Genomic DNA, 25,932 nt, shown 5'->3' with positions numbered 1-25,932 from the left:
CAGAAAGAGAAGGGAGAGAGAGATGGGATAAAATACGAAAGAGAGAAGGAAGGAGAGAGTGTTAGGATACACTGTTACAATTTTTAAGGTAAGGAGATAAAATAGAAAAGAGAAAAAGAAGAGTATTGGGATATATTGTTACAAATTTTAAGATAAATGGTATTTAAATGACCCAGGAACAACTGTGCAAGAAGAGTAACAACATGCTCACATACATAAAATAAATTGAAAGAAAGAAAGAAAGAAAGGAGGAAAGAAAGGAGGAAAGAAAGGAAAAGAAAAGAAAAGAAAAGAAAGAAAGAGAAAGAACATTAATAATTCAAGAGGACTGGTAGGGAAGGTCTTGGGGTGAGCCAGGATTTACTCACACACAGGGATGTCTTAGGAAAGATGTTTTCTTTGGGATCAGAAGATTGAGGGTAAGTAGAGACATTAAGTGTTTTTCAAAGTGATTGGGGCAGTTTGGGGAACATAAAGGAAATGTCTCAGTTATGTCCTTGCCTCAATCAAGGAATGTAACACAAAGTTTACTCCATTACCTATCATTACAGCTGGCCTGTGACCAAGCATTTTCAAAGCATTTAATGATGCACCTGCTGGTAATGGGTTTGTAAGTCAACATGTATTTTCTAAGAGGAAAATATATAAAATTCTTACATCTTTTTATGTGGTTGACATGTTCAAAGTGAGTTGAATTTATCTGGTTATAACAGTTTCTTCTCTCCCTTTAGGAAATCCGGCTTATTGATTATGAGAAAATGGTGGATCACAGAGGGTCTCGGATAGTGGCTTTTGGACAGTGGGCAGGTGTGGCAGGTAGGTATGGCAGGATTCTAGGAAGCTTTCTAAGTGAGTCTCTGGAGTCCTTGTGTATTTTTTCTCTTTTCTGTGTTTATTTCCACTGGTAAACCAAAAACACAAAGAAAAGAAAAAGAAAACAGGCAAAAGGTTAATACCTAGGAACAGCTTGTAGCTTTCTAGATGTTCTTGTCAGAGAAACAAAGCTATGTTTTATAATGGGACACCATAGGTAGAAAATCTGGGGATAAGGGGGATATTTTGACTGAGTTTTGGGTCAGCCCTGTTGACTACTGTTCCAAGGCCTTTTGAGACACATCCAGAGAATAAACACATCAGAAACAAGCTGAGTGATTCAGGAGTAATATCATGCCTGTAGATGGGATGTGGCTTTTATAAGTTAAAGAAATGGAGGTGAGGTAACACACAAGTATGGAGCAAGTGCTACTTGCTAGAGGAAAAGCATAGAGCTGGAAGTTGCTGATAGGATTGTCTTTGAAGCTAGGACTCCGTGGATGATTAAACCTATTTAAGCAAGTAGAGGAGTGGGAGGTAGGCACGGGTAAAACCCTGTTATTGATAAAAATGAAAAAAAAATCTAGATAATTACCAAAAGAGATGGGACTATGTGGAGGGAAGAAATGTAAGAAAGGACATTGCAACCTGTTCTGCAAACAGTGAAAGACAAAAAAGCACTAAAGCTGATGAGCTTGATGAACTCAAGAAAAATTTCCCTTTAATTCACATCTTTTGTGAACTTCATTCATGTGTGCTATATTTACATCATTTCTACCTTTCCTTCTAAACCCTTCCTATATTCGTTATATTCCTTCTCAAGTTCATGACCTCTTCTTAAATTAGTATTGTCACATACATACACACACCCTACTGAGTTCCTTCTCTGTTGCTTATGTGTGCATGTGTTTATGGCTGACCATTTGCCATTGGATAACCTCCGAGGGAGCTCATTCCTGCAGAAAATGATTCTCGTTTTGTTAGCACTCATTGGCTCCCTGAAGTTCTTCACCTAGGGGTAGGCCTTATGACAGTTCTCTCATATGTGTCGGCACGTCAACTGGTCTTATCGCTGTGCAGGACTTGTTTAGGTAGTCATACTACTGACCACTTCATGACTACAGCTTTGCCGTCACATCTAGAAGACTTTACTTAGTAGCAGGTGACCTGTTCATGTCACTCTTACAATCTTTCTGCCCTTCCTGAACAATTTTCATTGCGTCGTAGGCATAGGGGTTATGCTATAGATATATCAGTCAAGGCTGGGCATCCATGGTCAATTATTCTCTGCATTTTGACTGTTGATCTCCACTATAATCTCTCTCTACTGACAAAAGAAGTTTTCTTGATGAGGGGTGAAAGCTACACCTATCAGTGGGGATAAGTGTACATATTTACAATGTAGTTAGAAATTATGTTGATTTTAGAAAATGGAAATAGGAAAGTCTCCAAAAAGTCTAAAGTCTATAAGCTATCCAGCCATGGCTGTTTTATATTGGTTAGTTTTACAGTGATAGGCAAGGGTCCTCTCCTATTGAGCAGGGCTTAGGTACAATTAGACATCCGTTGGCTATCCTTAATATACAAGAGAATGCTTTGCTGGACCAGCCATTGTTGTAGTTCAAAGACTTTATAGCTAGGTAGGACTCTTGATTGCTCTTCTCCCTTGGAATCTTGCATGACCTTCCCAATCTGTCAGAGCTAGTCCTCGGGAAAGAGGCTTCCAGTTCAGCTCCGTCTTGATTCCTTTAAGTCATGTGTCTGAAGTATATGATGTGTTCAGTAACAAGGTCTTACGTTCAGGTTCTGGGATGGAACCAAGGCAGTGGCAATAGCGTATCTCATTTGGGTACTGGGATGCTTGTCTGATAGTCTGTGCTTCTTAGGGAGGGTATTGTTATTATCCCATGTATCACTCCATTTAAGCTAAACACATACACAAATTGAATTTCGTAATGTAACATATTTTGTGTCTGTGCCACAAAAGGAATTTTTACAGAAATTTGTAGTAGTCTGGAAACAATAGAAATGGAAATAGATAAACAGATTGTGATATAACTGGAAAATTGGAATCAGCAGCACTAAAAAAAATCATTGATGTAAATGTAAAACTATGCAAGATAGAGATATCATATGCTATGATAGATAAAAATGGGACAGACAGTAGAGTCTGTGCTTATAACTCCATTGACATAAAACCCAAAGAATCTAGTCTATATGGATAACAGCAACAATTCCCATCTTGAATCTGTGATACATGGGTGTGACGATTTGTAATAGTTAATAAACTGTACACTTCAAGTTGCATTTCATTGCACATAAACAATTTATTTAAAAGTTGACTTCAACTAAAAAATAAAGAAACCTGGATAGAACTGTATGTGTGACTGAGGTGTTGGGAAAGGCATGGAGGGTTCTAATCCTGTAAATAAGGGGAAATAGAGAGTGAGCTCATTGCTATAAGCGTGTTGAGTTTTACATGTTTGAGGGCACCCCACTTAAGGCCTAGAAAAAAAATGACTTCATCCTGAAATCAAAAGAAAAATCCATACTGGAAATATGGACATGGGGATCATCCATACCCACAAAACTTACATTTAGGATGTGATGAGATTAGCTAAGGAGAAATGAAGCTGTTAAGAGAATGGAGCCCCGGGTTGGGGATTTAGCTCAGAATGGAGCCCCAAAGTCAATCTTGAAGGTGATAATGTGATACACACAGATTGATTCTAGACACAGGTATGGCTATACCTGTTCAGAATCCTAGTACTTGAGACTAAGATAGGAAGCTGTGGGAATTGAGGATGGCCTGGGCTACACAGGGAGTTCAAGGGTACCCTGGGCTATATAATGAGACTAGAAGAAAAGGAAGGAGGAAAGAAGGATACAATTAAGTCAGGGATTCTGAGGGGAATTAGGTGTCAATCCAAGAGAGTCTACATTGCCAAAACATTCTGACAGGTAAATAAAAAATCTGAAAAGTCCATCAAGTTTAATGATGTAAGCCACAAAGTATCTGTTAGGATCCTTAGAGCAATGGTGACTGTTTTTGTGTGTTTGCTTGCTTATTTTTGGTATGGGAGACGGGAGTACATTTAAATTATGAGGGAGGCCATTCAAGAATAAACCCCTTGCTGTGAAGGGCCAGGTCAGGTTGCAATTTGCAGACAGGAGAAGAGATTAACCTCTTATGAGAGGAGGGATTTTCTTTTATCAAGGCTAATATGAGAAAAAACAGATGGGAACCTAGGTGGGTGAGGGATTTGATAGAACGTAGAGGGTGTGGGCAGGATGTCCTGAGGTCCCTCATGAATCTGAGATAATTATGGTCTCTGCTTCCTTAGGACACTAAGAAGGCTTAAAATAGACAAAGAGAAAAAAAGTATCATTTCTTCTGGTAGATGCCTAAGAACAGAGTTTATTTTGTGCATTTTTATTCAACTCCACTCAATTAATGGTCTTTTTATTGTTCTGGTTCTGTGTCAGGAATGATTAATATTTTACATGGAATGGGTTTAAGGCTCCTTGCTTTGGGACATCATACGCCTTTCATGGTGAGAGATTATTTATTTATTTATTGGAAACATCCCACTTTCAGTCTAGAAACATGTTTGAGCTAGTGGACTGACGTGAACTGTGCTTTCTTTCAGCATCTCGGCATGGCTCACAACTACAGGAACAGCAGTCAAGCTGTACAGGCTGTCCGCGATGCTGGCTATGAAATATCTCTGGGTTTAATGCCAAAGTCAATAGGGCCCTTAACGTTTGTATTCACAGGGACTGGCAACGTATCCAAGGTAACCCACCTGTCCTCTCTGGCAAGCAATCTGACATGCAGAGCGTGTCACGGGCATTTCAAATAGGATGAATGGCCATTCAGTTTGGGCTGTATTTTTAAAATAATTTTATTTAATTTTTCTTTATGTGCATTAGTATAAAAGTGTCAGATCCCCTGAAACTGGAGTTACAGAGAGTTATCAATTGCCATGTGGGTGCTGAGAATTGAACCTGAGTCCTCTGAGTGCTCTTAATCACTGAGCTATTTCTCTAACCCCTGGGATAGTTTTGTTATTCTTGTAGCAAAGAACAGTAACAGTCCAAGTATTTGCTTTTAGTTGATTTCCTCTATTAGAGCAGCAGTTCTCAACCTAAGGGTCATGGCCTCTTTATGAGATCCAACAACCCTTTTACAGGGGTAGGAAAACATGGATATTTATATTATGATTCATAACCGTATCAGAATTATAGTTATGAAGTAGAAATAAAAATAACTGTATGGTTGGGGATCACCACAACATGAGGAACTGAACTAAAGGGTTGAGAACCACTGTATTAGAATTTCAATTGTCTAAAGGGCCCTTCCATGTTCCCTTCCTCCCTCCTTCCTCCTCTCCCCACTTCCTTTGATAACTCCTTGTTAATGATATAAAGTACTATTCTTCAGGTGGTATGTTGTTCCTTCATTAACTACTTAGGGTCTTGCTAGTAACTAAGGAAGATTAAGAGCGGGAATAATGTTTCCTTCTGGGGTAGTAATCACCCTGGAGAAACTCGTAATTGAAAAATAAGTCTGTAGTTACAAAGCACGTATCAGATCTTTTCCTTCTATGGTAGATCATTCTCCCCTTAGAATGATCTCTATAGCAGATCAAAAAGTAAATGGACATATACTATACCCTCATTTATAAACATTGGTATTCTGAAGAACCAGTTAAATGAGAGTCCACTCTAAGGCAACTGAGACCAAAGCTGGCTTGTGGGATCTGTACTTCTGTGTTGTAATCCTGGCTATAAGGCATGGCAAGTGGAACTGTAAAATTGTGAGTCCTTGCAGGAAATCGTGTTGTCACTGTCCCTACTGAGGTTTGATTCTTTTTCTTATGCACATTTACAGGGAGCCCAAGAAGTCTTTAATGAGCTACCTTGTGAGTATGTGGAGCCCCATGAATTAAAAGAAGTTTCAAAAACTGGAGGTAAAAGGGGCGAGGGAGGACCTCATCTCTCACTGTTTTAAAAAGTCTTTGTGTTAGCATTTTATTACCATAAATCGTTATCATTTGTCACTTACTTTACTAATTTCCTCTTTCTTTGTAAGACCTCAGGAAAGTGTATGGGACGGTGTTAAGTCGCCATCATCATCTTGTCAGGAAAACAGATGGTGTGTACGATCCTGTAGAATACGAGAAATATCCTGAGCGCTACATAAGTCGTTTTAATGCAGATGTGAGTATCTACTTGGTTTTGACTTGGTTGCTGTGACACGCTATAGTTAAGCTGTTTTCTGAGAGGGGACTTGTGAATGTGCACTTTGACTCCTTGATTCTTGAGGTCCTTGTGTAGACTGACTGTGAGTCCTCTGGTTCTCAGGCATTGGTTTTAGTAGTTGGCTCCTGTTGGGTTTGAGGTGACCTCTGCTTAGTGGCTTTGGTGGGATACTCATTGCTTTATGGTCTTTCTATTAAAGAATGCATGTACTCATTTTTTTTCTTTTTCTTTTTTTCAAAGCTGGGGACCGAACCGAGGGCCTTGCACTTGCTAGCACTGAGCTAAATCCCCAACCCCGCATGTACTCATTAATTCTAAGCTAATTCCTGGAGAGCCTTGTTTTTGTGTTAGCCTATACTGGTTAGCACTGTTGACAAAAATGTACTTTATCTAAGGCTTGGTCTTAAAGTACACGTTGTCCTAACCCTTTTATTTTTTTATTTATTTTCAATTTAAAAAAGAATCTAGTGTTTGTCACATCTCAAACGATGGTTCATCTTTTTTTTCCCCCTATGGCCAAAAAAATGTGTAACCACAACCTCCCCTAACATCTAAGTTGGCTTTAAAATGAAAGGCCACTGCTTGGGGAACAAAGAGGTTATTTAGCTTACCAGTTTGGATGCCTGAAGAACAAAGCAGAACTCAGGCTTTTTCATGGGTTCCCATTGGCAGCTACACATCGTGGCGGGAGGGCATGTGGGTCTCCCTCTGTGTAGTCTCTCTCCCTCTGCTTATTAAACCATGAGGGTACATCATGGGTGTTCTACTCTCTCTAATCTAATCACTTTCCAAAGGCTCCACCTCTTGGTAGCATGGTTGCATTCCGTTTCTACTTTCCAAATACCATACCCATAAGTCCTTGCTGGTTGGGTTGGGGATTTAGCTCAGTGGTAGAGCGTTTGCCTAGCAAGCGCGAGGCCCTGGGTTTGGTCCCCAGCTCCAGGAAAAAAAAAAAAAAAGACCTCGCTGGTTAATCTTTTCATGAGTTCAAGGGACAACTACATTTCAATCACAGTATTTTGTCCTGGACCCAATAAAACTTATTTCCTCACATTTAACATATGCGCGTTTCATCCCCAACAGTTCCAAAGTCTTAACTCATCAGTTAATTCAGGTTTCACAGTCTCACTTAGAACTCATCTTTGGCTGTAAAGGCATGTAAAATAAAAACCCAGCTGGAGATTTCTAAGATACTGCAACATGTTAGCTTCACCGTATCCATTCCATTTCAAAAGGCAGGAACAGACAATAAGAAAGGAGTCTTTGGACCAAAGCAAAACAAAAACGCATTTAGACAGACATCAACTCCTAAAGCTCCAAGACAAGCATCTCGTGAGCAGCATGCCAGATTTTGAGCACCTTCACCCTGGCTTGGGAACCTTTACCTCTGTGGATCATGTGGCTGTTGTCATAGGCTAGACACAGGAGTCTGAAGCCTTCCTTGCCTAGGACGCATGCTGCCTGATGTTTCTTCCAGGAGGCGTTGTGCTTTTCTGATTGCCTTACCTTTCTGGGGTCCCTTCTTTGTCTCCATTCCCATGTCTCCACCTTGTACCATTCATTTGGTATACACTGTAGACATCGACTCTAGGAAACATTTGCCTCGCTCCTCAGACTCTCTTTTGAAATGTTCTACTGTGGACATTTTACATTTTTTCCTCTTCTCTTTCCTTGCTTTCTTCTTTTCGTTCTCCCTCCCATCCCCCATATCATTGCTTTCTTTTTCTTTTCTTCCTTATTTCCTTCCTTTCTTTTTTTCTTTTAAAGATTTATTTATTTATTTCATGTATGTGAGTACACTGTTGCTGACTTCAGACATGCCCATTACAAATGGCTGTGAGCCACCATGTGGTTGCTGGGAATTGAACTCAGGACCTCTGGAAGAGCAGTCAGTGCTCTTAACCGCTAAGCCATCTCTCCATTCCCCCCCCTCCCTCCCTCCCTCCCTCCCTCCCTTTCTTTCTCTCTTTCTCTTCTTTCTTTCGTTCTCTTCATTGTTTTATTATTTGTCTTTTGTTTTTATGTTGTTTATTTGTCTGTTTTTTTAGACAGGCTCCTTCTCTGTGGCTTAGGTTTGTTCAGACTTTAGTTGCATTCTATGCTGTCCTTGAACTTTCAAGTTTTCTGTCTCTGTCTCCTAATACTGGCAACATAGGCAAAAGCCACCCCTATACCTGGTCACAGACTCCTTATAACTTTGTTTATGGTACCATACTTTGTGTATAACAGGCAAGCATTTGTCCCCTGAGTGACACTCCCAGCTTGTTTGGGGATGTTCTTCTAGCCTGTTCTTCCATGTCCAACTTCTGCCAATCAGTTCCAAAGCACCCCAATATTTCACAGGATGGTAATAGTAAAGGTTCCTTCAATTACTGTTTTTAATTAGTCAGTGTTACATGTCTACAACAAAATACCCGAAGCAGCTGTATAAAAAGATTTACTTAAGTACACAGTTTTGGAAAAGATTTAAGAAGTCAAAGATCAGACAGTCTTGCTTCTTTTGCATCTGCTAAGGGTTGGGAATGACAGTGGTAAGCATCAGCGGTTTGGAGTAAGCATCTCAGATCAGAAGAGAGAAGAGAGGGAGAGGAGAAACTTGCATTGTAATATTGCTTTACAGGGCGCATCCCAGTGACTTGAAGACTTTGTACCAGGTTCTACACTTTGAAGGTTTTACTTATTTGAATAGTGTTAAGGCTAGGTCTTCATGGTCACTCAACATCCCAACCATAGCAGTCAGCAATCTCCAAATGCTTGTGACTGATGCAGGACGAGAGGAGAAATGGTCCAGCTATATAAGCACTGGGCTATCCTCTTTGCCCAAAATATGGCTTATAAACTAATCCCCCTGGTGGGCAAACAGCGATTTTATCTTCTAAGAAACACAATTAGTCATGTGTTAGCTATCCTCAACATAAGTCAACAAACTAAACAGCAAATACTAACTCAAAGTGCATACATGCATTATGAAAAGAAATGCTTTAAATAATTTAAATGTGATCTCACGATGTAGCACTTGTAGGTCCTGGTATGAAATTTATTTATTTCAGCATGGGGAGTGTGCTGCAGAGCAAGCTCTTCCCTTCCATGTAAGAGTGTCTTGAGATGCTTAAGGGACAACATTATATATATATATATATATATATATATATATATATATATACACATATATATATTCACACACATATACACACATATATACATATATACATATATACACATATATACATATATATATACATATACATATTTCATCACTTCATTCTTAGTTTCCCATATGTTGTTTAGTACTCTCTTTCCTCCTCCCAACCCCGCCCAAGGACTATGTGTTGATCCCTTTCAAATGCATGACCTTTCCCATTCTCCCCATCTCTCTCTCTCTAATGCCTAAATAAATAAATAAATAAATAAATAAATAAATACAACCTGCTTAATCTGTTCAGTGTTACTTGTGTGTATATGATTTCTGGGCTGCCCACTCTACTAGACAAAGAACTATAAGCAATAAGGAATACAGAGAATAGGAGATAGTGTCAGTAATGATGATAATTATTGATTCTCTGCCCCTAATTTTATCTCGGACCTTAAGTATTAGTGATTAGATCAAATGCATACTGGAACTAATGGTGAGACACTTGTCACATGCGCATGTACGTGTGTATGTGCGTGTGCATGTGTGCATGGGCGTGTGTGTGTGTGTGTGTGTGTGTGTGTGTGTGTGTAAGCAGTTCCCCGGAGAGGTTATCTGATTAATCTTCAGAGCGTTCTTTTGAATATCATTATGCCATCTGGCAGATGAGGGCAATAGAGTTCAGAGAATGGAATTTGATTAAAGCTTTGTTCTCTGGGATTTGAACTGGAAATCAAGTTCTGGGTCACTTGATTCTCTGTTATTTTTTCCTAGCTGTGCAACATAGTACAGAATAAAATCTTAATATATTTATTATATTTATATCTTATCATGGAGTAATCTACAGTGAAAGTTGGGTGACTGTTATCCTTTTCTCAGAAGATGGCAGGGGACCTGGACAACAAAATGTTCTGTAGAAGTGACACTGACGACTCCTTAGCCTTTACTCCTAACTCTGATACAGTGCTCTCTCAGTACGCGATATTAACTTAAGATACATCCTGTTTTGTTGAACATGGAACTTGTATTACAGATTGCACCCTACACAACTTGTTTAATCAATGGAATCTACTGGGAGCAAAACACCCCTCGGCTGCTCACACGTCAGGATGCCCAGAGTCTCCTGGTCCCAGTGAAGTCCTCAGTTGTTCCTGTTGAAGGATGTCCTGAATTACCACACAAGTAAGGACTTGTACATCATCAAAAATGAAGGTTTTGTTGTTGTTGTTGTTGTTGTTGTTGTTTTGTTTTGTTTTGTTTTGTTTAGCTGCAGCACCATTATTAGGGATCAAAACCACAATGTTTCTGTGTGCCAGAGAGCTCAATTTTTAGTGAGGTCTGCCTTGGCTTCTCAGAAGCATTTTACAGTTACCCATCCCCTCTTGAGTCTGACTTCTGACTTGTTTCTGGTTCCAAAGCTCCCCTCCTCTTCGGAAATCTATTCATCACTAATCTTCTTCTCTAGTTCATTACTTTGTTTTGAAAAAACTCACCCTCTATTTTCCTGTGTTTACGATAGTTTTTAATTCCTCCTGGAATTTATTGTCCTGAAAGATAGGACCCTTTTTGTCTTGACCTGAATAAGTAATTGGTATAAAATAGACATTTAAATAGTTCTTAAATAGTGAGTGAGTTAATTAATAAATATTTGGTAAACATCTTATGTACCAGGGATTCCACTAAGCTAACATTCAGAGAAGCCTAGTTGGGCTGTTTGCTTCTCTGAAGCAAATGTCAGTGGACCAGGAGGAACAACAAACAATGTAACAAGAGATTAGATAATGTAATCTCACTGGAACAGAACGCACTGGTTGGGTCATTTGATCAGCTCAAAACTGATAAGCAAAACCCTGCAGTGACCGGGAAGCAAATTTTATTATTTGTAGCAAATAAGGAGAATACTTGGGATAATCCTCAAAGCAGTGTCTACCTCAGTAGAGAAAACAAGGGGCTTTGGTCTGGGGAAACACCTCTATATTCATAAGGATCACTGACCCTGGGACCAGCATGTGGACATACTGCAGGATGAGCTCAATTCAAAGTAATGTTTCTCTACACATCACATATTCAGAAATTGAGGAACGGGAACCTTTCTTAACAGAGAATTTGCTATCTCAACAGCAAACTTTCTTTTACTTCAAAAGTATGGGTCAAAATGTATTACTAATTTTGTCCTTGCAAGTTTCAGTGAAAAGCCTGTTAGAAACAAAAATGAGTGGGAAGGTCTGTAAGAGAAAGGACTGAGGGAGCTGAAGGGGTTTGTAACCTCATAGGAAGAACAACAATATCACCAACTAGACCCCTCCCCCACAAGGTCCCAGGGACTAAACCACCAGCCAAAGAGTACACATGGAGGGACCATGGCTCCAGCCGCATATGCGGCATAGGATGGCATTGTCAATAGGAGAAGAGGCCCTTGGTCCTGTGAAGGCTGGATATCCCAGTGTAGGGGAATGCCAGGGCTTGGAGGCAGGAGTGGGTCAGGGAGCATCCTCACAGAAGCATGGGAAGGGGGAATGGATAGGGGGAAGAAAAAATAGTGGGTTTTTTTTTGTTTGTTTGTTTGCTTATTTTGTTTTAATAAAGCAGTCCTACTCCAAGCTTAGTAGTTGTGCTTAAAGTGTCCAATGAATGACTAACTCTGGACTCAGCAAAACCTGTCAAAAAAGGAGCAGTGGGGTGGGGGGCGAGGGTGGAGGGAGGTGGGAGCAGGAGGATAAGCATTTCAATTCAGGACTGCTACTTGATAAGTAGAGAGCCATTAACATGCAATAGTGGGCAATGCTAGCCCTTGGATACCACCCTCTGTGGGCATGTGGTGACTGAAGACAGGACAGGATCACTATGATTCTTTTCTTTTTAAAAGACAATGACCACCATTCATTATTCTAGAGGTTTCCATAAAAATATAGGGAGAGTTATGCAGTACAGTCAACTCTTGCTGCCTATGGAGAATGGTTTCTAAGCCCTAGAAGAGAGTTGCATTTGCAGATCTCCAAGCTGCTCATACACTGTATACTTAACATCATCACTGCATTGCTCCTGATGCCTAAGACACGAGTACAGTTGGATGAACCTGTTGGTGATGAGTATTCACTGCTGAGGTCACAGCTATGTAAACTCTGTCTGAGATAGAGGGACTTCAAGGCCAAACTGGGCAACTTGGTGATGCCCTTACTCAAAAAGGAAAAAAATAAAAGAGAAAGAAAGATAGGGAGATTAAAATTCTAGGCTTAGTGCTCAACAATGGGGGGGGGGGAAAGAAGAGGATATGTTAAACTGTATACATGCATGAAGAAGTTAAAATAAAACTTATTTGTAGAGTAGATACATGCTAGTAAAATTCTTATTCAAGAGTACTGCTCAAATGGTTCTGCTATATTGTTTAGGTAATAATGAAAAGGAACATATTGTGTGTATGTTGACTAGAGATGCAACATTTTCCTCAAGTGCATTCAGGTCTCAGTTGAAGCTAAGGATGTGGAGGTGTGACATAGAGAGGTAGCTGTACCATCTACATTAATTATTTACAGATGATGAACTACACCACCTTGTTCTGTCTGCCATCAAATTTTTCTATTGGGAAAGGATTTCCCCTACCCCTTTTCTTTCTGATTCCTTCCCTTCCCTTTTTTTCTTCATTATTCTCCTGGAAACTAAAGAACCCTCTGTCTTACATCAACACAGTGACCCAAAGACTGAACAGTAGAACAAAGATTCTAAGTGCCTGGGAAATATTTGGCACACACAATGCAATTTGTTTTGGGCACACTTGATTTTCTTCATTGTTAGTCTTCCCGAAGGCTTGAGAATGACACTCTCTAATCTGAGTGTTGCCGTTATTTTCAGACTTGTGGCAATATGTGACATTTCAGCAGACACAGGAGGCTCTATAGATTTTATGACTGAGTGCACTACCATAGAACGGCCCTTTTGCATGTATGACGCAGACCAGCATATTATTCACGACAGGTGAGTTTGTCACAATTGATGCCTCTTTACCTCGATGTACTAGTTTGAGGCACTCAACATTTCCCTTCTTTATGAAGGTGTGAAAGTGTGGGGGTATATGCTCAGAGTTAAAAAGTAGTGGAAAAAATCACATTGAAATTTGAATGCTTAAAGAAATATACACTATAGTTAAATGGGAGGTAGGTTGCCAAGTAAAAAAAATAGTTTCCTTTGAAAAGCAGTCTCATTTATAGTGATATGCTTTTCTTCCCCCCTCAAGACTACAGATATATAAATAACAATGAAACAAATGTTGTAGTGGTGTAGAGTCTGGGAAAAATTTCAAGTCATATCTGTGCATTTGAATAAAGGATGTTGCTTCTCTTAGTGTTGAAGGCTCCGGGATTCTGATGTGCTCCATTGACAATTTGCCAGCGCAGCTTCCAATTGAGGCCACAGAATACTTTGGAGACATGCTTTACCCTTATGTCGAAGAGATGGTAAGGGGACCGGTAGGCTTCACAGCAACTCTGTGACTCTAGGTAGAACTATTAAGTGAGCTGATGAATGTTCTGGTCTTCTGTATCTAAGAAATCTGTTGTAAAATGAAATGCCAGCCCTCCCCTAAATGTATTCATAGATAGATCCATTTTGATTTTCCATAATCTGTTACTTGTCTCCTGGTTCTATGCCCACAATCGATTACATTTATCTCATTATATACATTTCATTAAGACTGTTTACAACATGGGAGGGGGAGCAGGTAAAGTTACTTTATCGATTCCCTTGCTGTGTAGATCAATTTATATTGGGGGTATTTTTACTGTGGTACAATTAATAGATCGGAACAACCGGACATATACAAAATATCACTGGATGTCAGTCACTAGTGTTGTGTTTAGTGATGACTTACGCTGAGGTGGTGTTCGTCTCCTGTGACTAACTTCTGAATTGCTGTGCAATCTAGATTCCGTCCCGTTTACCAAAGAAGCTCTTTCTTCCATCAGTGTTTATCTTGGGTTCAGACTTACCATGTGTGGGATTTTTTGTTTTGTTTTGTTTTGTTTTGTTGCTAACAGCAGTATCTGGCAGAGATTCCAAGCTTATGAACAGCAGGGCTTGTTTTCTGTCTTCGTTCTCCATTTCTCTCTGACTGTGAAATGGGACCATCTCGAACAGTGGGAGAGTAGTCAAAACTTCTGCTCTGAAGTTGTCTTCTTTGAGTAACCCAAGGGTTAATAAGGAGACATTTGAGAATGCACGCATTAGAAAATACCGTCGAAGCATGTTTTATTTGTTTGTTGCGTGTTTGGATGTGTATGTGTGTATGCAGCAGTATGCTTACTCTGATATACCTGTGGAGGTCAGAGGACAACTTGAGGGAGATGTTTCTTGCCTTCTGTCATGTGCCAATGCAGGCTAAGTCTGCAGTGTGTCTGAAGTTGGCTCTGAGGGGAGGTAGTAGCATCAGGAGAGCACCAACGGTGATACTGGGCATCAGCTGGATTTGTGACCCAGGGTATCACTCAGATACACACCTGTAGAATTTTCTGGTTGTATTATACAATCTTAATGGTTTTCCTAAGTTTTAACATTCTAGAGGTGTAAATGTCTCAGTGCTTGTGTGTGTGTCTAGTGGGAAAAGGAACAATAAATGTCCTAGGTGCATTTTATATTCACTTTCCTTGACATCGTTTCTCTACTGACTAGATTTATTTTTAAAATAATATTTATTATCATTATTATTAATTGAATGTGTGTGTATGCATGTATGTATGTATGTATGCATGCATGTGTGGATATGTGTGTGAGACTGTAGGAGTCTTCAGAATTCAAAAATGCTTCAGATCTGTAAATGCCACAGTAGTTTTTATAATGGTGGCAAATCTCCCTGTACACTTTTTAACTTAGGAGCAGTAATTATTTATTTCTTGATAGTTTTCTTTTTCCCTGCTGAGAGTCTCCATGATTTCACCACCACCATCATCCTCATTTTATTTTATTGGACTTTTATGGTTTCTATTTTTAATTATTTATTATTTAAATTTTGTTGATTCTTTGTGAATTTCACATCGTGCAACCCAATCACATTCATTTCTCTGTCCCTTCACACCCGAGTGTCACAGTGTGTCCCTCAGTGTACCCTCTTGTCCACACTTATTTGCCTGCAGATGTTCACTGCAATGAGTCATTGGTCTGGCTTGAAGCTTCTGGCTCCTACTACACTATCAATACTGGATTTTTGAGTTAGAGTTTCTCTGTATAGCTTTGGCTGTCCTGGAACTTGGTTTGTAGACCAGGCTGGCCCCAAACTCAGACCCATCTGTCTCTGTTTCCCAAGTGATGTGATTAAAGTTGTGCGTCACCACCGCCCAACTCCCTGCTTCTCTTATTAGGAATGTATTTTTCTTTACCACATGGGACACAGTTTTAAGAGTCATTTTGTGATCATTTTATGTTAGTCTCTCTATCTGCGGGACTCCCCAGTTACTGTCTGAAACTATACATAGTATTAGAGCCTGCATATATATCTTCTTTATACATGCATACTTACGACAAAGTTCGATTGAAAAACATGGTTCAGTAAGATCGATAATAACAATTAATTACGAAATAGAACATTGATAATAATCATCCTATAAAATTTAGGTCAATATGGTCTCTCAGTCCCAAAATACCTTGCGAGTTGTATGCCTTTCTTGTTCTTGATAACTTAATAACAATGTCTATGTGATAAAAGAAAGCGAAGTGAAAATGGTATGGCCCCGGGCATTAAGCGACTTAAAAACTACCACAGCTGATTTGAGATCTAGATGACTTCTAATGTTGCCTGTGTGGGGGTAGTATATACAGCATGGATGCGCTGGTCAAATGAGACGCAGAAGGAAAATATATAATTATATCTGCTACTCAGAAGGACATACACTTAAAACTTATTTATAGTCGATTTCAGGAAATTCTATTGATTGTTTTCAGACTGTAATTGATTGAGTAACCAAAACCATGGGAGGCAAACTTGTAGAAGAGGGAACACTGCTGTCTCTTCTCCTCCTAACACTCTGGGTAAATTTGAGTTTGAAGTTTGTGGATCATTTCTACCTTTGACACTAGGTCATAGGGCAAGTGTTCTGAAGGCTGTGAATTATGTGGGGAATCTGGAAAAAAATGGTGAATTTTTTTTTAAAGGCCAAGTTTAGAATCAACTTTAGACTCAAATTAAAAATTACATCTCGCTTGTGGAGCCAGCTAGCTTACATAAAACAAGGGTCTTTTATCTTTACTTGAATGTGTGCTATAATCTGGCCTGCACTTACTCAGTGTGTAGGTCATGAGTCAGAAGAGACTTACGTAAAAGCTGACCTCCCTTTTCCTGAATCTACCATTTTTATGCTCCTACCACTCTAGAGTCTGGGTGCTTTGTGCCTGGTATGTTTCCACTTTACCTCTCCACTTGCCCTACTTAATCTTAATTGTCAATTTGGTACAGTCTAGAGTCACTTGACAGGAATAAACACTTTGAGGAATTGTATTGCCTGAGGAATTGAAGAGATCAGTCTGGTTTGTGGATTCTGTAGGAGGCTGTCTTGATTATCACTTGATTTAGTAGAGTCCCAGTGTTGTCAGCATCTCTGCTTGGGCAGGTGGTCCTGGGCTCTATTTCAAAGCTAACACAGTGCGAGCGGGAAAGACAGCAAGTAGCATTCCTCCATGATTTCTTCAAGTTCTTGGCCAGACTTCCCTATGTGATGGACTATAACTGGGAAGCCAAAGTAAACTCTTTCCCCCATTAAGTTTCTCTGGTCAATATGGTTTATGAAATTTGAACATCACCCAAGTCTCGTCGTCAAAGCAATACCAAACCTGGGAAACTTGGTTATTCCTGTGGATGCTTCTCTGTTCTGGTGCTTCTCTCCAAACCTGTGGTCCCTCTATTTCTAAACCCCTCATACAGCTGTTTATTGCCTGAACTTTTCCCCTATGGTTTATTTACACCCAGTATTTAAATGAGGGATAGTTTGTAAAAGCTTAGTCCTCTAATCTAACATGAAACTCCTTGGTGCTAATAAGTGAATTGAGTCACCTTGGCTCCAGCAAAGTATTAGAATAGCCAGCAGTACCGGCAAATCCCTGGCTTTAAGACATCCTTTCAGTGCAAAAATTATGTACTTTAGCCCAATTTGTATCCTGTTAAATGTTGAACATGAATTAGTCATGTGGATGAATATGACTGCTAATATTTCTTTTTAAAATTTTTATTTATTCTTCTATACAATACATTGTGATCTCAGCCTCCCCTCACTCTATTCCTCCCAGTATCCCCCACATCTTCTCTCCCCAAGATCCACTCCTATTCCCTTTCCCTTCAGACAAGAGCAGGCCTCCCAGGGATATCAACTGAATTTCGCATAACAAGATGCAGTGAGACTAGGCACAAACCCTCATATCAAGGCTGGATGAGGCAACCCAGTAGGAGCAAAAACGTCCCATGAGCAGACAAGAGTCAGATACCCCAAGGGGAGCATTGTTAGTACTCCCACACAAACCCCAAAGTAAAGAAACACAGCATGTATGCAGAGGACCTAGTAAGACTCATGCAGGTCCCTATGAGCCCTTCTTAGTTGGTTCTGTGGGCCTTGTTCCCCTGCTGTCCTCAACTCCTCTGGTTCTGATGATCCTTCCTCCATCATCTTCAGTAAGGTTCCTCCAGCCCCACCTAATGTTTGGCTGAGGGTCTCTGCATCTGTCATCAGCTGGGGGGAAGCAGCCTTTCTGTGGAGACTGGGCTAGGCACCGATCCAATGAGTATAGCAGAGTAGCATTAGGAATCATTTCATTAACTTTTTATAGTTTTTATTTTGCTCAGTCTTGTTTGGTTCTACCCCCAAATCTCTGAGCTATCCAGTTTCTGGATCCTGGCCACCTAGGCTATGACAGGCATTGACCTTCTCTCCTGGTATGGATCTCAGGTTAGAATAGTCATTGGTTGGCCACTCCCACAAGCTCTGGGCCACCTTTGTCCCAACATAACCTTGGTGAAGGGCCTTTACCTGTTTGGCCAAACCATTGGCCTCCCACTCATCTTTAATGAAAATATCATTCAATGTAGTACATTTCATAAGAGTGTGTGTGTGGGTCAATTCAATGAATTTGCACTAAAGCATCATGAGAGTTAGCCAGTGTGACTTAATCATGCCAGCACTTGTGAATAAATGTTTTATTAAAGAAAGCAATATAAATATAAAGCTTTTATATTATGTAAAATATAAAGTGTTAAAGTATCAAAGGTATGTGTTCCATAAGAGGGAAACATGCATATAAGTAATATTATCTAGACTGAGTAGGAATAATATATATATATGTATATATAAAATATGCACATATGTACATAATAACAATGATAAAAGAATATATGAAATTGAAAGAGATCAGGGAGAGGGATATATGAGGGTTTGGAGAGAGGAATGGGAAGGGAGAAATGTTATAATCTCAAAAATAAAATCTTCTACTATTAAGAAAAAAGTGAAAATGGTCTTTTACAATGAAAGTCATGGATCTAAAGTCAGACAGTATTAGCATCCCCATACTTTTGTCCTCACCCACTACCCTAATCACTCTTTTTAAAAAGTTCCACATCTGCTGTCCTGATATCTAACCCTGAAGATTTTGGTATCTTTTGAAAGTTATTTGGGCTTTTATGGTGAATGAAAATAGCAGGCAACTTGTGTCTTTGCCTCTCTAAATCCTTATTTGATAGTAAGTTTTGTTCTTTTAAAGTTTTACACATACACACTATGTAGTCTGGGTACCCTTTCTTCTATCTTCTGGAATGTCTCTCCTACCTCTACCAGTCCTGCCTATCTCTTTTCAGTATTTACTTACTTTGTTTTTGTTTCTTCAGAGTTTGATCAGAGCTGTCTGTGTGGTCATGTGTGGGGACTGTCAGGACTTGGTCTGACTACCAGTGAGCATACAAGTGATACCATGCCTCCCCTCAAGCCGTTGGTTGTCAGTAGATCAACAATAGATTCTACAGTCCAGCGAATCCTTCCCTCTCTATAGCTTAGTGACACAAGGACCAACTTCTGTGGACCTAGTACCAGAACAATAGGCATCTACTGTGAGTTCATGGTTGTCATATCTGTGTTATACTCAGAAGTTGGTATTTTATACACATGGAGGGACCCATGGCTCCAGTCACATAAGTAGCAGAAGATGGCATTGTCTGGCATCAATGGGAGGGGAGGCCCTTTGTCCTGTGAAGGCTTGAAAGCAGGAGGGGTGGGTGGGTGGGGGAGCACCCTCATAGAAGCAGGGGGTGAGGAGGGATGGGATGGGGGCTGCAGTAAGGAGACTGGGAAGGGGGATAACATCCAAAAAATGTAAATAAATAAAACAACCAATAATTTTTTTTAAAAAGTTGGCATTTTACAGCCTCTCTCCCCCATCCTCTGATTCTTTTGCCCCCCCCCTTTGGAGAATAGTTTCATCAATAAGCCTGCATTTACTATAAATTTTTCATATATTTTTATATATCAAAGACTTTTGAACTCTTATAATGGTTGTTATACTTTGTGTTCATCAAGATTATATGACTTTTTTGTTTTGCTAATATGATAATTTCTGTCAACCGACTTTCAGATCAAACCATCTTTACATTCCTAGAGTAAACCCAACTTGACCACAGTATATTAATCTTTTATTTGTGACCAAGGTCAAGTAGCTAATGGCCGTGTCAGCTTCTGTTGATTTTACCATTGGTCGACATTCGGGTGGCTTTCTGTTTGGAGCTATTCCTAACAATTTTACACTAAAGATTTTTTTCTGATTTATCTTGAGTAAGTGTGTGTGTGCAAGTGCATGCACACATGTATGTTTATACATATCTATTAACTGTATTTTTATTGAGTTCACGCACCAGTTTATCTTGTTTAAGATTATTACATTTGTGTTTATGGATGAGCTTAACCTAGTACTTTATCATTTGCTTTTATTTCGTTGAATTGGTATGTTCTGTAGATTAATTTTAAATTTATATTTATTAGTGTGAGTGCGTGTGTGTGTGTGTTGTGTGTGTGTATATGTGTGTGTGTGTGTGTGTGTGTGTGTGCGTGAGTATGCGTGTGCGTGTGCGTGTGCTGCTACCTGTGGGTGGAATCCACTTTCTCATCTTTGTGTGGGTTCTGGGAATTTTTGCTCACTCACTCTTACAGTGAATATGGGCAAACATAGCAAGCACAGTAAACTCTGATGGGCACACACAGCCACACCGTACTCTGAATGGTTACACTGTCTTCAAACTTTTCTCCACTGAACAAGCAAGTTCATTACCTAATTTCTTAAAATACTTACTAAGCTGTAAGCGTGTAAGTTTTTTATAGATCACTGTGAGCCATTATGTGAGCTCTGGGAAGCAAACCTGGGTCTTCTGCAAGAGCAACGAGCGCTCTAAACTCCTGAGGAATCTTTCTAGCCACCTAGTCCCTAGTCCGTCACTTCTGAAGTTGGCTTTAGTTAAGATTTTTGACATGAACAGCTGGACTTTTACAAGAATGTGACATGAATGGCTTCTGGACTAGTTCCTGACATTGTCCTGTTTGTGTCTGAAACTCCATGGTCCCAGACTTTACAGTAGGCCTCCCCATTGGCATTTTGGTCTTTCTCATTGAATAGCCTATTAAGCTTTGCTTGTGATATCTGAGGGCTTCTTTAGCCAGCAGCTCCACACTCTTCCACATTTCTCTAAAAAACTTGCACTACAGGACCATGGCTCCTATGGTGCAGCTTACCATAGCAAAGGCCTCACTTGTCTGCACCCATTTTCTGTGTAGCTTTTCTTATGGCTATGATCAAGTATCTGACAAAAAGCAATTAGGAGGAGAAAGGTTTATTTCGGCGCTTGGCAGAAGGGATGGCCCTAAGTGGTGGTGGCAGGAGCATGAGGGTGCTTGGTTGTATTTGGGAGGATCCGGAAGTAAAGAAACCTAAGCTGTAGATGTCAAGGTCCACTCTGTGTTGCACTCTGTCCAGCTGCACAGGCCCCAAAGACTCCATAATCCTGAGAAACAGTGCTACCAAGTGTTCAGTCAGACGTTAGCGCTATGAGGAGCTCTTTCTTACAAACTGCAACAAGAACTACTTTAGAGTGTACATGCTACTATATTTTTTTTACTTTTTCTCTTCATCAGATTTTTTCTTTTATTGAAAATAGATTCAATAGATTTTCCCTCTCATACAGTCTATTCTGATTACAATTTTTCCTCCCTCCATTCCTTCCCACTCCTCCCCACCTCCCTTCTTTTCAGGATCTACTCACTTTCTGACTCTCATCAGGGGGAAAAAAAACAGGCTTCTAAGGGGTAATAATAAAATATAGTGAAATAAAATATAATAAGATAAAGCAAAAGCTAACACATCGGAATTGGATGAAACAAGTAAACAGAAGGAAAAGAGTCCTAGAGAAGTCACAAGAAACAGAGACTCATTCGTTCACACACTTGAACCCCATAAACGCACTAAATTGGAACCCAGAATATATACGCAAAGGACCTGCAGAGATATGAGCAGGCCCCGTGCATTATGTGCCTGTCTCTGTGTGCTCATATGAGCTTTGGTCATGTTGACTCAGAGGACCATGTCTTCTTGGTGCCCTCCATCCCCTCTGGCTCTTATACTTTTTCTGCCTTCTCCTCCACAGGGTTTCCTGAACCTTGCTGGGAGGGATTTGATGGAAATATTCCATTTAGGGCTGAGCGTTCCAAGGTCTCTCATTCTCTGCGTGATGTCTGGCTATGGATCTCTGTGTTTGTTCCTACCTGTTGTTGGAGGAAATTTCCCTAGTGGTGGCTGAGCAAGGCATTGATCAATAGGTTTAGCAGAACGTCATTAGAAGTCATTTTATTGGTACATTTTTGTTAGACTTTTACTTTTTTTTTTTTCTGTGGTATTACAGGGCATAGGGTTGGGGATAATAAGTTTCATTTCCCTTGAATTCAATAGCTATTTGTTGACTATCTGTTTCAGATGCACAAAAACAATGTTATATTCTGTTTCTAGTACCCCCTATGTAATGACTTGTTTCTTATTTGGGTAAGTGTTCTAGACCTTAACCTAAGAAAGTCCTGACTGAACTCTACTGCTGACGTCTGGATCTTGGGAAAAAGAGAAGGCTTCTCAGGTGTAGTGAGATATGGGCTGGGTGTGATGGCTTATACTTTTAATCCCAGCATTCCAAGACAGAGGCAGGTAGAGCTCTGTGAGTTCAAGGCCAGCCTACTCTACAGAGTGAGTGCTAAGACAGCCAGGATTATGTAGAGAAACTCTGTTTGATGTAGAGGAGGAGAAGGGGAGAGGGGGAGAGAGGGAGAGAGAAGGAAGAGGTGTCTTCTGTCTCTCTGATTCAATCTTCAAAGAAAATGGACAGCTTATAGATACCACTTTGAGCTCTACTTGGTCAAGTCATTATTCCTGAGTTTTGAAGTGTTTTGTTACCCATAAAACTAAAACTTTCTTCTGCTCACAGCTGTTATCAGATGCGTCACAGCCTCTGGAAAGCCAGAACTTCTCTCCGGTCGTGCGAGATGTAAGTTATGAGAATGTCTTCATGTGAACGTAACTTTTCCCTTCTCACTTCTTCTCTTTGCAACGTGTCTTTTTTTCCCCCTCCTCTCCTGACATCTGTCTTTTTCCTTCCTATTCTTTCTTCCCTCCTGCCCTCTCCCACATCTCTGTCATTCTGTCTCTCCTGTCAGTCACATGTCCGTATTCCTAGGACTGAATGTTGAACACTAAAGCATTGTCTTGTATATACATGTCTAGGCAGTGATTACATCCAATGGTCTATTGACGGACAAATACAAATATATACAGAAACTCCGGGAAAGCAGGTACGTCCTGTTAGAAAATCTTCTGATATTGTTCTTTAATTCTTACCTCGGATTTGATGACTATGCCTAAAGATTTCAATGAGAGTTGTTAACATTAGATTTATATAGCATGTACATTTGGATAATGTTAGAAATCCAAAGCAAGCAACTGCTGAAGCCAGCACCAGTGCTTTTTCTTTGAAGAGCAGCATAGCAACGCCACAGCAGTGGTTCAAATCAGGTGGGGCCTGGCCTTCCAGCACAAGAGTGAAACAGTGTTGCTGTGTGAATAGTTCTGTTGGTTCCTCTTCAGATTGCACATGGTGATTTCTAAGTTATTTTTTCCCCCAAAAGGAAATCAGTATATTAATCCTTTCTGTGGTGCTCTCTGTTTGGACTTTTTGCTGAAGGTTTGGGCTTTGATTTGTTCCATATAATATTTAGCAAAGTGGGATCATGAGTAGAAATGAAGAGAGACAGTGAAGAAGACAGTTGATGAGAACAGAAAGGTGACTTTAAAAGCCCGTGAATCTATCAAGTCAGCCCCCTTGCCTCCTTAAATGAGTCTCCTGTCAGGGTTAGGAAACATTGATGTTTCTTGAAATTCTATTGTTTCCCTACAGACTGTACTTCCGCTGGTCTTTTCACATTTTGCAAAACAACACACAAACAATTGCTGACTGAAGCCAGGGAGAAAACAGAACACAATAGAACACTTACCTTACCTTTTATTTTATTTTATTTTTTTAAAGTGGTTCTTGCTACAAGAAATAAAGGGATGTGCCAGAATCAGGCTTCTGTTTTTGTTTTTATATGTATATTTTCTTACATAGTTTGCTTATATACAATTAGTTTGCTTAGACCTGCTGAACGAAATGTGGGAATGGAATCTTCTGGCTTTAAACACTTGAGTATATAATTCTTTCTAAAGAGTTCTAAAATTCTAAAAGAATTCTAAATTCTAAAATTCAAAAAGCCTTTCTAATAGTTCTGTGAGAGAGTTTCTTCTAGGGAAGCATCACGTTTGCCTGTTCTTTATAATTCTGCTTATCCTTGTTACCTGGATGATTCCTTACTGAGATCATAATGATGTGTCAACCAGTCTGTGTCAGACTTCCTGGCGCAGCTGAGCTGATTGGCTGCAGTTGCTGGAACTTCCTGCTAGCATTCCCTACTGTAGTTTTTTTTTTTTTTTTTTCCGGAGCTGGGGACCGAACCCAGGGTCTTGCGCTTGGTAGGCAAGCGCTCTACCGCTGAGCTAAATCCCCAACCCGGCCCTACTGTAGTTTTATGGCAGGAGTCTGATAATGGCGCTCTTACCTAGAAAGGGAATTTACTTTAGCCTTACATTCCTTTCATCGCATAGCGCAGTGACTATTAACCTGGAATTTGGGGTTTAGGGGTACTGTTGATGTGGACTGAACTGGAACTTTGGAGTGTGTTAAACAATTTATATTGGCACATCAAAATAATGTTTTATTTATACAAACTATATAAGGTACTACTGGAAAGAATATATAATTAACAGGTAATGATGGTTTGTTCAGTTAAATAGATGGGGGTTGGAGTTGAAGGAGATCTCTTATCAGTAGTGTGCATGTGTTTCTGGGTGAAGATGGATGTGAACATTTTATGTTAGTATTTATACTATCCACTTATTACAAATGAAAAGGTTGGCAGATTGCAGTGCGAGAGTACCCTAAAGACTCTGCCATCCAAGCTTGGTGTGAAGTCCCCGGTACCAGACCATGCCCACAGATTCTGGGAATCTCAGTTAAAAGCATTTAATAATCACTCCCACACTCAAAACATAATGAAGCAAACAATAAAGGTTTCTAGTTGAGCAAGACCCCGGCACTACCATGGAGGTCATTTGTCAAAACAAAAGTTCTCTTTCCAAAAAGTACAAGTTTTAACAGAATACATGGGTCAAGAATTAAAATCCTTTCTAAATCTCTTACATAAGCCTAAAGATATCTGACAAAACAGGTTCTGGTGAAGGAACAGTAATCCATTGTTCAGACTGTTGTCTCCTCAGACTTTGCTGAGGAGGAAGTCAGGTATCCAGCATCCAGACCCAATATAGTCTTGAATAAATACTCCTGGGAGGACAAAGTATGAATCACGTTACTGGACTGTAAGTAAGCAAGAAAAAATAGTCCAATCCTCATTCTAGCCCCATGTTTTGTTAGAGTTTTCATTGCTATGACCAAGAACTCTTCTTATAAAGAGGACATTTAATTGGGGCTGGCTTACAGGTTCAGATGTTCAATCCATTATCATCAAGGCAGGAACATGGCAACATCCTTGGGTCTGGAGGAGCAGAGAGTTCTACATCTTTATCTGAAGGCTGCTAGCAAAATACTGGTTTCCAGGCAGCTAGGAGGAGTGTCTTAAAGCCCACACCCACAGAGACACGCCTACTCCAAAAAGGCTACACTACTCCAACAGCCAACAGGGCTATTCTTTTTAATAGTGCCACTCCCTAGTAGAAACCATTAGACTCTATGAGTTCACAGAAGACTGTAGACCTTGAGCATCAAGATCTTTATACAAGATCTAAAATAATTGGTGAGAGCACTGGCCTAAGGAATTCTGGGACATTCTTACTGGAAGCCATGCAGAGAGATTTTGCAGCTTCATCATCTAAGTTGATGTTTCATGTGGGGATCTCAAGATTTTGTTATTTGAAAGAAATAAACTTAATTATCCCCCATCCCTTTCTCTTTCAAACAGAGAACGAATCCAATTCCTTTCAATGAGTACCAAGAAGAAGGTTTTGGTTCTTGGGTCTGGCTATGTATCTGGGCCTGTTTTGGAGTACCTGTCAAGAGGCAACAATATAGAAATAACACTAGGTAATGAGTTATTTCATTTCTTTTCATTTTTATTCTTAAAGAAAGAAGAACA

General features: G+C 39.9%; 1 protein-coding gene across 2 annotated transcripts in view; it reads left to right on the top strand.

The window, feature by feature from the left end:
- Aass (aminoadipate-semialdehyde synthase) overlaps window positions 1-25,932 on the top strand; it is a 56,666-nt gene that overhangs the window by 14,380 nt on the left and 16,354 nt on the right. For both annotated transcript variants that reach the window (NM_001100963.1, XM_039107271.2), the window contains 11 exon segments: window positions 732-816; window positions 4,300-4,367; window positions 4,464-4,610; window positions 5,708-5,786; window positions 5,909-6,036; window positions 10,242-10,390; window positions 13,058-13,180; window positions 13,548-13,659; window positions 22,680-22,739; window positions 22,976-23,043; window positions 25,759-25,880. In NM_001100963.1, coding sequence (NP_001094433.1) covers window positions 732-816; window positions 4,300-4,367; window positions 4,464-4,610; window positions 5,708-5,786; window positions 5,909-6,036; window positions 10,242-10,390; window positions 13,058-13,180; window positions 13,548-13,659; window positions 22,680-22,739; window positions 22,976-23,043; window positions 25,759-25,880 — 1,141 coding nt within the window.

This window comes from Rattus norvegicus, chromosome 4 (genome assembly GCF_036323735.1).
Source record: "Rattus norvegicus strain BN/NHsdMcwi chromosome 4, GRCr8, whole genome shotgun sequence".
NCBI classification, from domain to species: Eukaryota; Metazoa; Chordata; class Mammalia; order Rodentia; family Muridae; genus Rattus; species Rattus norvegicus.
This window is presented reverse-complemented; position numbering and strand designations above follow the sequence as displayed.